General features: G+C 57.7%; 2 protein-coding genes across 8 annotated transcripts in view; one reads left to right on the top strand and one right to left on the bottom strand.

Moving 5' to 3' along the window:
* C6H7orf50 (chromosome 6 C7orf50 homolog) overlaps nucleotides 1-14,263 on the top strand; it is a 142,242-nt gene that overhangs the window by 38,188 nt on the left and 89,791 nt on the right. The window lies entirely within an intron of this gene.
* Nucleotides 8,090-10,247, bottom strand: GPER1 (G protein-coupled estrogen receptor 1). Its single transcript, XM_034963477.3, has one exon. The coding sequence runs from the start codon at nucleotides 10,245-10,247 to the stop codon at nucleotides 9,120-9,122; it is 1,128 nt and encodes a 375-aa protein (XP_034819368.2). The 3' UTR covers nucleotides 8,090-9,119.

Here is a 14,263-nt window from a genome sequence, read left to right as displayed (position 1 = left end):
CACGCTGCAGAGGTCTGCTCTCAGACATGTGGTGGGCTCCGTGTCACGGGTAAGGGGTCGGGGTCTAGACGGCAACAGAGTGTCTCTCTCTTCTCGCTCCCTGGTGTGCCCACCTTCCTGTACAGTGTTTCCGTTCAAGCTGCTGCAGGGGATGGGGTATTTTTCCTCCAGACTCTATTTTCCTGCAAGGAAGAGCTGCTGTCCTTTTTCTTACTGAAGCCCCTGATTCTGTGTCTGATGTTGCTGACACCGTGCTTGCTTTCTTGCCCGTGTGCAACTTCCCAATCCCAGCACACGTGCTCACTTCCCAAGGGTGAGGCGGGCACCGTGCCTGCGGGCGGCCCACCCTCACGGAAAGGGGCGCAGGATCACAGTTCAGTGGGTCACCTGTTCTCCAGGTCGCCCGCTGGGTTCTCTTCCCAGTGCACCTTCCTTTCTCTCTTAAAGCTTTTTAATAAACGTCCGCCCCTGCTCTGAAAAAAAAAAAAAAGTTTTAAAAACAGGTGAATGGAAGGCGGGCATGGTTTGAAACACTCCTTTGGTTTTACCAAAGAAGCGAGACCGTCCCCTGTGGAAGTGACAGTGACCTGGTGTTGAACGCCAGTGTGGCCGGAGCTGTGAGCTTCACAGTCGTGGATGAGCGGAAGAACTTGAGTGTGGCTGCAGACGCCGACTTTTCCCTTCTCTCCCCCTCCTCTTCTTCTTGTAAGATACACAAATCAAGAGCTGCCCGCAGCTTTAGTGGGACTGCACGGTGGAGAAGGGAACTGCCACTGCCACTGGGCCCAGCTCCTCGCTTCTCTCTAGAGCCGTGTGCTGGGCGCGCAGCTCTGAATAATGCGGTTGGCTTTGCTCGTGGGTGGACTTTGGACGGAGTTTGTGTTTTGCCGTTCTTTTGTGTGTTTTTCTTTTCTGGCTGGCTGCACTTGGCACTGGGCTGTTGCCTGTAGCTCTGGATGGTTAACGTGGGTGGTGCACGTGCCCCAAAGCCAGGTCTGTGGTCAGCGGACATGCTGCCCAGCCCCTGTGGGGAGAGTGCTCTGCTGTGATGACTTCTATGGGCAAGACCTTCTGCATTTCACACGCTGCCAAGGCACTGCAGCTTGTTCCTGGCTCGGCCGGCCTGGCCGCTGCCTCTTGAACCAGAGAGCAGGGTGACGGTGGCCCAGCGAGCCGAGACTCAGGAGCGAGCCTCGTTTTCTGGAGGCCGAGCAGGGCTTCGTGCTGTGTCCGCGACGCGCACCTCCTTGCTTGTGATTGCCTGGGGCAGCTGACATCTCCCTGGGCCTGCTGCCGGCCCCTCATTGCAGAGAGCTGCGGGCTGCGTGGATACCAAGGCTGGGAGTTCAGGCTGCCGTGGCCGTGCTGAGTGGGCCCTCTCAGGAGGCACGCCTGGGCAGGGCCTGGTGCTGGGACACGGGACGGTCCACCCTGCAAGGAACCTGGGCGGCTGTGCGAAGGCCGATCCCGGCGGGAATCAGACAGGAGGCTGAAGGTGCAGAGCTCTAGAAGTTGTTCAGGAATAGCTGGGGAAGGGGCGGGAGCAGGAAGGAAGGGGCTCTGTGTAAGGAGCCGCTCACTGTGTCGTGTTCAGAGGCTCAGTTGGCAGATGCTCACATTCTACAGAGCCAGCCCCTGGTCCGACGCCGCACGCGCCTGCTCTCAGAGTAGCTGGGCCCCTTTGGGGACTCCCAGCAGCTGACTTCTGGCGGTAGGTTTCAGGTGGAGTCCACCCCAGTACCTGGGCTCAGCAGCACACCAGCTTCCAGGGCGTTTGTTCTGTGCTCCTTTGGCTTTTTAACCCTTGTTCCCAGGCTCCATCCTCCACCCACCAGACAATGGCAGAAATCAGACCAACCGCAGCAGCGGACGTTTCCCAGCAACGCAGCCTGGGCGTGTGCGAGAGCAGAGTCTGCAGGAGTGTGCGCACATACACGCCTGCCCTCGTGGCGCACGTGTCACCTCAGGGGCCACCATGACACTGGGAGCCTGTGGCAGGGCCGCCTGGGCCTATGTTCCCTGAAACGGGCTGTGTCCTTCTGAGTGGACCGTGAGCCTCCCTGACGGGCTGTGCCTGCGGTGGAAGGGCCTTTGCAGACCCCGCCTAGGCCAGGAGCAGGGGTGCACGGGGCTCTGTGCCTGCGTCTGTGGGCCTCTCTCATCTCTGCCCCTCAGCCGTTCCCAGGAGACTTGCTGATGGATGTAGACGCAGCTGTCCTTTCGGGGTGTCGTCTCTGCCTGTGGGCGAGATGGGTAAAGTGCTCAGAAAGGGTTTTTTTTTTTTTTTTTTTAACCACAAGAAGCCCCTGTGGAGGCCGGGAGGCAGGGAGGCAGAGGGGACAGTGAGGGGCTCTGGCTGGGGACATTTCACAGACGGCCCCTCCCCCAGCCCCCACTTTGTTTCCGCTAGAGCTGGGTCAGCTGACTCACCACCTGCCAGAGAGCCAGGAAGGCAGGGGCTGGTCATGTCTGGAGCAAAGGCCTCCAGCCATGGCTTCTTGAGGGCGCACGGCCCAGGCTCCCCAGCTGACGCCGCTTGGCGAGGTGGAGGCTTTTCCTCCCCAGGCTCAGACAGAAGCTCCTGCCGTGGAGATGGGCCGCACGCCTCAGAGCTCAGACCTGTCCCGGGTCTGTGCAGCCTGCATGTGGCCTGCACCCACAGGTGTGGCTTTGCCTGCCTCTGGTGTCCACTCTCTCCCAGAGAATTGCTCACCAGCCGGACCTGAAGAGCGAGAACGGCCTGAACACGGCACCCAGCCTCTGTCGGCTCCTGTGGGCTGGCAGCAGCTTCAGGAGGCCTGAGGAGAGGCCTAGTGCCAGCAAACGAGACATGGGGCTCCACTGAGGGCTCATACGGGGCAGGGTGCAGTGGTGGCCGGCTGGACAGGAGAACGCACCTGCTTGAAAAAGGCAAGTGGCGTGTATAGCATTTCCACTCAGCACCCTCCACCTGGCAACCTTCATGTAACCCAGAACACAGGCTCTCCCTCCCATTTGGCTTGCAGTGCACAGAACGGGGACGGGGGCTCAGATGTTCCTCTTAAATGAGAAGTGGATTATCCAGTTGTCCATACCCAGGTTCCATAGCTCAGATTGGAACTCCGAACCCACCCTCAGGTGCGTCTGCCGCACAGCGTTACTCAGGGTTTGCCGTGGTTGAGTCCCCGCCGTCAGGTGCGTCTGCCACACCGTGGCCTGAATGACGTACCCTTGTCCTGGAGTTCTGAGCAAACCGCCCAGTGAGACGTGTCTGCGAACAGCACACAGCAAACGAGACAACAGCTTGTGTCCTCACCTGGCCACATCTGTGCACAGGTCAGACGGCAACGCCCAGGCAGCCTGACCCAGCCCTGGCAACCAAGCTCTGCAGGAGGCGGAGCTGGCATCTCCACTTTCTGAGGGAGTCCAGAGAGACTCAGTCAGTTCAGCTCTAATTTTGACTAACGCTCTTTTCCTCCATTTTTAATTTAAAACTACATCCAAAGACACTCCAGGTAATGAGTTTCCCACCGTGGAGAAGAAAAGTAAAGCTCGACTTACCAGGCAGTGAGCGAGAAGAGAAAGCTTTAATTAGAAGCTTTACAATAAATGCTGGAGGATGGCGTCTAGGATTCCAGATGGCGGAAACCCTTCCGCTCTTAGGAAATGTTTTGTGGCTGCTAATGAAGTGTGTGTGGAGTGTTGGGTTGGCGTCCCCGTGGCCCACCAGCACGGGGCGGCTGTTAGCCAGCACTGTCCGAAGGTGGCCTGTGCTTCAGAGGGACAGAATTGGTCCACAGAGACCAGCAAGGCTCTGGAAGGGAAGGCCGGCTGCAGGAATGCGACAGCGAGGCTCTGGAAGGGGAGGCCGCTGCGGGAACGCGACAGCGACGCTCTGCCCATGTGATCACCCAGCGAGGGGCTGTCCCGTCTCCACTGTGTGGTGACCTTTCCCCGAGCACTAATGAGCCATCCGTGGGGGACAGGTAGGCTCTGCAGTCCCCTGCACCTCACTGCCCCCTGAGATTCGCCCTCCATTTGTGACTCTTACCTGCCCCCGTCTCCCTCTGAAAGGTGCAGAGTGATGCTTTTCCAACTACTTTACCAGCCAGCACTTTATTAGAAACGAGACTCTTCCCATTCATGCATTCTTTCATTTTATTTAAATTATATTAGGTCTGTTTGTTGTTGGAGTAGACTTGCGGACTCCTGCTTTTCATGGTCTATCACGATTGTCTCTTCTTACTCATCTTACTGCTCACGTTGTCCCAGCTTTGGCGAGGACACCGTGTCCTTTGGGTGTCACCCGACGTGCTCTTGGAGCCTTTCTTGTCTCAATCAGAACCACCTGTCCCAGGCTCATCTTGTCTCTCCCTGCCCCGGCCCAAATCAGCCATTTCTCCCGGAGTCCTGGGCCCTTCTGGAGGGTGGCAGTGTTCGGGGCCAGGCCCTGTGCAGGTGGGCTGCAGAGATAGAACTTGGAACATGTGAGCGTGTGTCTGTGAGTGTTCAAACGTACTCCCATAGTCCGTGTGCTGCTTCTTACTTTCAATGTCTGGGTTAAGCCTTGTCCTCAGCCCTGACCCGTTCCCATGGGCTCCCCTCGCCTGCCCTGTCTCCCGCCTCTGCTGGGAGAGCCCCGGCTTCAGGAGCCTCCTCACATTGCCTCATGTGCCCAGTTCACGGGGCGTCTAGGATGGCTTTGGAATGGCTTCCCACCCCGCCACAGAAACACCCTCCTAAGAAGGTTTCTTTGTAGTTCTCTCCCCCACCCTGCCCCCCAAGACTGCAGGTGAGTGGGTGCGTGAGCATTAGTGAGCCCACCGCTGCCACTTCTCACTGAGTGGGAGGTGCGGGGCTTGGGAAGGGCGGGTAAGCCGTGTCACTCTCGTGAGGTCAAGAGTTGATTGTTAAGCACAAAGAACGATGAGGTCACGTTCATTGCTAACACGGGGGTTTTTCCCATGCTTGCAGCTATGTACTTTTGAGCTCTTTATGGGTTTAAAAAGCACTTATGTATAGGAGAGTTGGGTTACCAGGAAACAACAGAGCAGTTAAGACGCCTTGATTTTATCTCACCGTGGGCCTGCCAAAAATAATTACATTTGCCCTGGCTCCCAGGCAAGCGCTTGAGAAGGGCGTGTGTGGCTGCGCCGGCGGCACCCGCAGAGTCCCTGCCCGGCCTGCTGGTCTCTGTCCTACAGCTCCCAGCTCTGGGATCTCAGGGTCAGGGACTCCAGGGCCCAGGGTCCAAGGCTGGCTCTACTGCGTGGGGACCTCAGTGTTGCACCTGCCCTTACCGCAGCCCGGCGGCTTGGCTGCTGGGTGCCTGTCGCTCGTGTGACTGGCCTCAGAGCAGTGCCGCCGCCAGCTTCACAGGTCAAGAGTCTGCTTCCGGCGGCTAGATGGCGGCGTGTCAGCTCTGTCTGCTCAGAGCCTTGGGCAAGTCCCCAGAAGAGACCTGGCGGAGAGGAGCGGCGTAGTGGGGCGGCGTGACGCTTCCACGCACTCACAGCGGTGTCTGGTGCGGGCAGCATGGAAGCCGCGTCTGTGGCAGGGAGGGAAGGACGCCACAGTCAGCACTGTTCCCTGTGGTGGGTTGACGTGGAGGAATGAGTTGAGTCCCGTCCCTGATTGATGCCTGGGGCTCTGTTCAGACGCAGTTCCCACCCAGATCACCTTAAGGGAGCCCTCCCCGCTGCCGCTGCTGCCGTCCCTGCACTTCCTGCACAGCAGGCTTTAGAGGAGGTTGGGCTGGTGACCTTGGGTGACCCCTCGATGCCCATGGCCCCCAGCCCTGTATGATTTCTGCATGGCGTGCTCTTGCCAGTTAGACGCCAGGGGTTGCCGAGTGCTACAGAGCTTGTGGGCTTTGAGCCAGGAGAGCGTGGCTGAATTCCTGGCTGTGTCACCCACCATTTAAGGCTTTGAGCAGTGACTGACCCTTCTAGTGCCTCTTTGGTGTGGTGGGGACAGCGCTTACCCCACGGGGCTGCTGTGAGGGGTGGGGACCAGACCACGTTCCGTGTGGGTCTCCCCACGTCAGCTCGTCAGTACTGGAAGTCAGAAATGCTGGGTCTCTAGTCTGCGTATTTTATTTTTATTTATTTATTTATTTATTTTTTTTTTTTGAGACGGAGTCTCGCTTTGTCGCCCAGGCTGGAGTGCAGTGGCGCGATCTCAGCTCACTACAAGCTCCGCCTCCCGGGTTCACGTCATTCTCCTGCCTCAGCCTCCAGAGTAGCTGGGACTACAGGCGCCCGCCACTACACCCGGCTAAGTTTTTGTAATTTTTAGTAGAGACGGGGTTTCACTGTGTTAGCCAGGATGGTCTCGATCTCCTGACCTCGTGATCCGCCCGCCTCGGCCTCCCAGAGTGCTGGGATTACAGGCGTGAGCCACCGCGCCCGGCCTAGTCTGCGTATTTTAAAGCGTCTGCCCTTGCCCCTGTTGAAGCTATGTGAACGGGACTGTGTGTGGGGAATGCCTGACAGGTAGTTGGGTGCCTGGTGGTAGAGCACCCACCCCGCCTGCTTTCTGGGACTTGGATGGTTTTTCCCCATCGGCAACACTGAGGTCAAAAGGGGAGCTTCATTGAAGCATGCATCTTGTAAAGACAGCGCCCAGGTGTGGCGGGGGGGGGGTTTGGGGGGCTGCTGCCTGGCTGTCCTGGGCATTGAGAGAGTACATCCCTGGGGAGGAGGGCAAGTCTCGTCCCTGGGGCCTGGAAGGAGCTCCAGAGCACGGATGTCAGTGTGATGGCCATGTCCTTTTAGCTGGGGTGACTTGCAGGGCAGGCTCTGGAAGGGCAGAGGGAGGGGTGCGCCGGGCCTGAGTCGTGGCTCAAGCCACGCACGGTGTTCTGCAGGACTGTGCCATACGTGAGCCTGGCTTCTGGCTTGGCCACCCCACAGCAATCTCCACTTCCACGAGACCTGTTAGTGTGTGGGAGCCGCCCTGTTCCCAGGCTTCCCGGTGGGCCATTTATGAGGAAAGCAATCCTGATAGAAGTGGGCACAGAGGCCGCTCCTGCAGGCCACGGTCTGGGCAGCGCTCTCTTCCTGAGGAGCCCAGCACCACAGTGCTGGGGTCATGGAGAATACAGGCCCCACCTGCCTGAGAGACCCAGGCTTCCCACACCCACCGACACACAGCTTCATGTCCCACAGACGGGAGGAGAGAGGTTTTACTGGACTCACTGTGGTTGTGTTATGTCCCACAGACAGGAGGAGAGAGAGTTTCCTGGGCTTAGGTGTGGTTATGTTATGTCCCATGGACGGGAGGAGAGAGTTTCCTGGGCTCAGGTGTGGTTATGTTATGTCCCATGGACGGGAGGAGAGAGTTTCCTGGACTCAACATGGCTGCGTTCAGTCTTCATTGTGCTGCACCCGTTCACCCCCTGCTCTTTTGCAGATGTTTTCTTTAATTGGCCTTTTCCTTTCAATATGTTTGCATATCAAACTTGATGTTATCACAAATAAAAAACAGTATCATAGCTTATAAACAGAACAGAACCGCAAACACAGGAAAAGTGAGGGGGTAGTACAGGTGGCTAGTTCCCTTCACCCACACATCCCGACGCCCTGCGTGGGTTTCTGTGAAGATGGAGAAGCAGGCGCTGGTTCAGGTGCACCTTGGTAACATCAGGGACAGCTGCTGCCAGGTGGGTGAGGCGGGAAAGGAGGGGAGCAGTGCCAGGATCCAGCCCCGGTGATGGGAGAAGGAGCAGGAACCTTCCCGGCCAGCTGCTCCAGGAGCGCCTGGGTGCCGCAGAGCTCTTGGGCCTCGCACGCGGCCGAGAGCCTTCTAGAAAGGCAGCTTAGGTCGCACAGGCTGCTGGACAAGGCTGAGCCCTGCCTCCTACATTCATGGGAAGCTCGTCATGGCACCCAAGCATGACACAGAAGTGCCCCCACGGCATTTTGGACAGCCTGGAAATGCCAGGTTAGGTCCGGCTGGCCGGACTCAGAGGCTGGCCTTGTGAGAGTTTTCAGGGTGGCAGGGGAGGGCTGTGTTTTCTGTGAGGGGGGAGGGATTCTCCCGAGTGCCCCATGCCCACCCCACGTCCCACCCCACTTGGCAGACCCCCAGGACAGAGCCTCCGGAAGGATCCGCACATGACAGGTTTATTGACAAAGGCTGAACGTCACCAGCCTCATCAGCTTTTCTTACATTTTATGGGAAGGTTTTTACATCATCACTGCAGTTGTCCCCAGCTGTTATTTCTGTAGAAACAAATTCGTCAGCCACACGTGCTGGAGTATTTCATTGTCCTGGCACCCGACTAACCCACACGGCAGCTCGCACGGTCCCAGTCCACATGAGTGCAATTGCCATGTTGATGTCAACAAGCAGTGACTGAACCACCCCGGAGCAGACAGCGGGCACTCCACAGAGGGGCCCTCCTGCTGCCACGGGCTGGGCGCTCCACAGAGGGGCCCTCCTGCTGCCACGGGCTGGGCGCTCCGCAGAGGGGCCTTCCTGCTGCTCCGGGCCGAGCGCTGCTGCTCCTCGTGGGCCTGGTGAGGCCGCATAGCGCCATTGCTGCCGTCCTGGAAGATGGAGGACGCTCAGGCGTGCACCAGAGCAGCATGTTTTCCTTCTCCTCTTTAACTCGGCGGTGCGCTAGCTAGCTCTGACCGTGGGCACAGAGGACACACCGCGACGTCCAGCTCAGACCCACCAGCACCTTGCATCTCCAGCGTCAGTTCCCCCACGGTGGCAGATTTGCTTTAGGCTTCCTGTGTAACTGAGGCGCTTCACCCACAGTGGCCTCTCCGTGTGGCTTTCCTGGTTGACGGTGTCAGAAATGTTTCCTGCAGCGGCAGGCAGGTGCGGCGGCAGGCAGGGTTGGCGGGGAGGAGCTGGGCGACAGGCTGGTCACCGCTGGCCTTTGGACCCTGCGGGGCGAGCGCTTTGGGATTGTAGCAATTCTGTGTGAGGAGTGCAAGGTGACCAGTCGTGAGGTTTCCTAAGCAGCCCCAGGGTGACCAGGCAAGCGTGACCCTCGCGAGGCCCCGAGGAGCCAGAAGCCACATCTGACCGCAGTTTAGAGACATGACGTGGCCGTGCCTTGTGTCCACCCAGGTGTGTGCAGCTCCCGAGTCACACCCTGGCTGGGCCTCTGCGGCCAAGGCTGTCTACACGGCACTGCTGAACCTCACATCCGACTGCTCGGTGCTGTCTGGAATGACGGCCTTCAGGGCAGCGTGACAGAAGCGGTTCAGGGCCGGCAAATTTGTTTTCTGCTCAATGTACAGCCTCAGCTTGTCCCTGAAGGTCTCCCCGAGAAAGCTGTAGATGAGGGGGTTTAGGCAGCTGTTGGAGAAGGCGGCGAGGTTGACAATGTGGCCCGTGAGGGGGTGGGCATGGCGGAAAGACTGCTTGCAGGGAGCGGCCCCAGGCTGCGTCCGCTGCAGGAGGTGCACGCTGATGAAGACGTTCTCCGGCAGCCAGCAGACGAAGAAGACCAGCACCACCGCGAGGATCATGCGGAGCGCCTTCTGCCGCCGGGGCCGCAGCCCACGGTGCCGGTGCGCCCTGACCAGCACCCGGACGATGAGGGAGTAGCACAGGCCGATGATGGCGAAGGGCACGATGAAGCCCAGCGTGACCTCGAGCCACTGCACCTCCCGGACATCCGCGAAACAGAAGCAGGCCTCGTCGGTGTGCTGCAGGTGCACGGCGGTGAAGGGCACCAGCGTGGCCGACACGGATGCCATCCAGATGAGGCCGCAGCTCAGCCGGGCGTGGTGCTTGGTGCGGAACAGGCTGCAGCGCATGGCCCTGGCCAGGGCGATGTAGCGGTCGAAGCTCATCCAGGTGAGGAAGAAGACGCTGCTGTACATGTTGACCTGCAGGAAGAGCGACATGAAGGTGCACAGGACGGCGATGTCGTAGTACCGCTCGTGCAGGTTGAACACCTCGATGAGGGAGTCGGCCACCAGGATGAGGTCCGCCACCGCCAGGTTGATGAAGTACAGGTCGGGGATGGTCATCTTCTCGCGGAAGCTGATGTTCACCACCAGGATCAGGATGTTGCCCACAAAGCCGATGGGGAAGAGGAAGATGGTGTAGAGGCACGAGAGGAACAGGCCGATCACGTACTGCTGGTGCTCCGAGAGCTCACCTGTCCCATTGGCCAGGGCGGTGCCCAGGAGCGGGTGGGACAGGTTGAGCTCGGGGGAGGTGGTGTTGGGGGCCGCAGGCTGCGCGGTGCCCGGGTACATCTCCAGGCCCACGCCCCGGGCTTGGGAAGTCACATCCATGTCTCTGCGCCGTGTAGCTTTCAAGATTTGCCGAAAGGCTCCCAGAGCTCTGTTTTAAATGGTGAATCCATCTTTAGAAAGAAGCGTGATTCTCCTTGAAGTGAGCCTGGCATTTGTCAGACAGGAAACTCCCCAGGAGGAGCACCTGTGGTGGTTTGGGTTGGGTTTGTTAACTGCAGAGAGTGGGAAGAACAGATGCTCCGCACACCGGCATGGTGCATCCGTGGAGGCGAGGGCCCTCCGCGTGCTCGTCCGGCGGGCGTCCCTGCGGGTGTCGGCCACCGTGCACAGTCCTGCGTGGAGCCGCTCACTCTCTGGGTACCTGGAGAAGCAACAGGAGAGGATGAAGTCTCATCGAGTGGCCCCAGCTTTGGGACAAGGCCTGGCTCCCCTGGCCGGGTGTCTGTAGAGTCTGGGTGTGTCAGGAGCACTGGGGAGGGCCAGAACCTCAGCTTTATGAGCTCGGGAGGTGGCTGTGGTTGAGCTGAGGTGGAAGAGTTGCCTGTGGGAAGTACATGGCCTTCTTTCCTGCAGGTCCCACGGCCGCTCAGCTGCAGCTGGAGGCTGGACGTGAGTCACTCCCACAGGCAGGGGTGTTTTTCCCTTTATAGCCACAGAGCAGACCCAGGAAGCAACGGGGGTGTGGGCACGGCCGCCCCAGGACAACGGCATTATTTGTGAGGAGAGGGGAAAATGCATTTCAGCAGCTGATGGAGAAGTAAGATAGGAAGGGAAAGCCAGTGTTTCTGAGAGAGAGAGTGGGTCCAGAAAGCTGGACATCGGAGCAGAATCTTCTCTTACGATAAAACAGAAGTTCAGCGGTTTCCTCATGCTAGTTCTGTGTTCTAGGTACCAAAAATAAACTTATTTTCATAATATAGAGTGAAAGGGGTCATTGTTTTGGGAAATAATATGTACGTTTTTATTTCATGTTTTAACAAATTATTGTAAAACCTAATATGTTTTTGCAATGCTGTTTGTAACCTAGGAAGAAACTCCAGGGAGAGAGTCCCTCCCGAGCTTATCCTCTGCAGAGAGGGAGAAGTGGGCTGTCCGCCCACGGCGGTGCCTGGGCTCTGCCGCCAGTGGGGAGGGTCCCATCACCTGCCCTGTGTCACCCTGGCTCTGCCACCAGTGGGGAGCGTCCTGTCACCTGCCCCGTGTCACCCCGGCTCTGCCGCCAGTGGGTAGGGTCCCATCACCTGCCCTGTGTCACCCCGGCTCTGCCGCCAGTGGGGAGGGTCCCGTCACCCGCCCCGTGTCACCCTGGCCCTGCTGCGAGTGGGGAGGTCCTGTCACCTGCCCCGTGTTACCCTGGCCCTGCCGCCAGTGGGAAGGGTCCCGTCACCTGCCCCGTGTCACCCCGGCTCTGCCGCCAGTGGAGAGGGTCCCATCACCCGCCCCGTGTCACCCTGGCCCTGCTGCGAGTGGGGAGGTCCTGTCACCTGCCCCGTGTTACCCTGGCCCTGCCGCCAGTGGGGAGGGTCCCGTCACCTGCCCCGTGTCGCTGTGCTCCTGGAAGTTCTCCATGCAGCGGGCCACGGGGGTCTCAGCCTGCAGACACTGGCAGTCTCTGGGGATGCGGGGGCAGTCACAGGGGGGTGCTGGTGGGGCCAGGGCTGCCGCTCAGCTCCCTACAGTGCCTAGGACAGGTGCCCAAGCCCAGCAGAGAATTACCTGGCCCAGATGGCGCTGGTGACCTGGAGTAAACTAACACTTCAGAATGGGTTTGAGTTGTTTTTCCTTTGGGAATTTTCATTTTACCCTTTGAAATCATTAGGAGTTATTGTTTTGAATGTTTTTTTTTTTTTGGTCACCCAGGTTGGAGTGCAGTGGCACAATCTCGGCTCACTGCAACTGCCGCCTCTTGGGTTAGAGTGGTTCTCCTGCCTCAGCCTCCTGAGTATCTGGGATTATAGGTGTGCACCACCACGCCTGGCTAATGTTTTATATTTTTAGTAGAGATGGGGTTTCACCATGTTGCCCAGGCTTGTATGGAACTTCTGACCTGTAGTGATCTGCCCGCCTTGGCCTCCCACGGTGCTGGGATTACAGGTGTGATCCACCACGCCGGGCCAGGGGTTATTGTTTTGAAGTGCTACAAAACCAGACTAGAGATTTATTGACCTATTGCTTGAAAATACTTACTTAAAAAAAAAAAAAAAAAGGCTGGCCTATAATCCCAGCACTTCAGGAAGATGAGGTGGGAGGATTGCTCAAGTTCAGGAGTTCGAGACCAGCCTGGGTAACATGGCGAAACCCTGTCTCTACTAAAAAAAAGACAAAAAAAGTAGCTGGGCATAGTGGTGTGCGCCTGTAGTCCCAGCTACTCGGGAGGCTGAGGAAGGAGGATTGCCTGAGCCTGGCAGGTAGAGGTTGCAGTGAGCCGAGATCACACCACTGCACTCGAGCCTCAGCCGAGATCACACCACTGCACTCGAGCCTGAGCTACTGCAGTGAGGCCCCATCTCAAAAAAAGGCGGGTGGGGAAGACAAGATGAATCACTGCCTCTGTGTCAGTTATTCTAAAAGTACTCAATAACCTTCACTTAGCTGGGGCTGGTGAATTTGATTTTGGTTATTTTGCACTCTTGATTCATCTTTAGTAGATAATACCATTGAGCAGCATAAATGCCTCTGCTCTCAGGCTCTGTCGGGAAGGTTGAAAGACTCCGCATTTTGCCTCTGTATTTAATTTCTTAAAAACGGCACAGAGGACTTGTTTTGCTCTTTAAATGTAGAAATTTTGGAACGTATTAGACCGTGGCGTGGCAGGAAGTTTAAAGGTGGGCAGAACCCTCAACTTACGTTTATTTTCTTTCCTAATTTTGTTAAATGAACTCCAAGGGAAAAATAGTTTAAAAACGAGTCATTCATTTCTTTCCCATATAAATTGAGTCTTTTGATCGTTGGCAGACACCGAGAAGATATGGGACCTGGTGTCTGATGTGTCCTAGTGTCTGATGTGGTCCTGGGTGAGAGGAACCTAGTGTGCCATTCACCACTGGCCCCACATCCTCACTGGAGGTGGCCATGGAGTTATAAACAGTGCAATACCTCATTTCAGATTTCCTCTGCTTGTCATAGAGAAATAAAGCCACACTTTAGTCAGCTGTATTAAGTCTGCATCTGTCAAAAGGCGTGTGGCCCTCCCAGGACTTCAGGGTTGGTGAGAGTGACTGGGGCGCCGCAGGGCAGGGCAGAGCAGGCACCCTCATTTTCTTGAAGTGAGACACGTTCTTGCTGGGACAGAATGTGACGGAATACTGGGTCCTGCTTTCAGCACGAGTTAGAAAGGCCGTCCAGGCAAAGCCCCTACTGCGGTCACGCTGAGACCACCGGAGCTCTGTGGGAGCGGGGTCTGTGCCTTGAGTTTGGGAAGCTGGGTGCTGCTCTCACGAGGGGGTGAGGTGTCTGTGCGTGTCTGTGTCCAGCTGTTCCCATAACAGGACAGCGGCCTGGGTGGCACCACCCACCCGCTCCCCTAGTCAGTGGTATGGCACCGCCAGGCCGAGGCTGAGTCCTACCTGGGTTGCAGCCCCTTCTGTGCTCCTGGAAGCCTCCTCGGTCAGGCCCATCAGGCTGGAGGTGCACTTGGAACCCGCTGCAGGAGGTGTACCTCTGCTGGACCTGCCGAATGCCTGAGCAGGGCTAGAGAGAGGAAGAGACCCGCCCTGGGAGCCCGCGAGGGAAGGTTCCCGGCTGGCTGGCGGGTGCGTCCTCCCTCTGAGCCAGTGAGTCTGCCCCTTGGCACAGGGCTTTATAGGCCCCCTCCGCCCGCTCCTCTCTGGCTCCTCTCTGGCCAGGCTCTGGGCGGCCTCCTCAGAAGGCTAGTGTTAACCATTTTTTTGCTGGCGCTTTTTCTCCCACACTTTGGCAATCAGCTCAGTTCCACTAGACTTGTTTTTATGGAAGTTTCTGGTTTAACTGCTTTTCTTCACCCACAGATACAAACCTTTCTTTAAGTTTGAAGGCATCATACTAGGTGTTGTGTATCTTTTAGGCAATAACCTGTC

This window comes from Pan paniscus, chromosome 6, assembly GCF_029289425.2.
Source record: "Pan paniscus chromosome 6, NHGRI_mPanPan1-v2.0_pri, whole genome shotgun sequence".
Taxonomy (NCBI): domain Eukaryota; kingdom Metazoa; phylum Chordata; class Mammalia; order Primates; family Hominidae; genus Pan; species Pan paniscus.
The sequence above is the reverse complement of the archived record's forward strand: the minus strand, read 5'-3'. Positions and strand labels throughout refer to the sequence as shown.

Bases quoted from the DNA above. Each gene is read 5' to 3' on its own strand.
- GPER1 (XM_034963477.3), bottom strand. From the start codon at position 10,247: ATGGATGTGACTTCCCAAGCCCGGGGCGTGGGCCTGGAGATGTACCCG.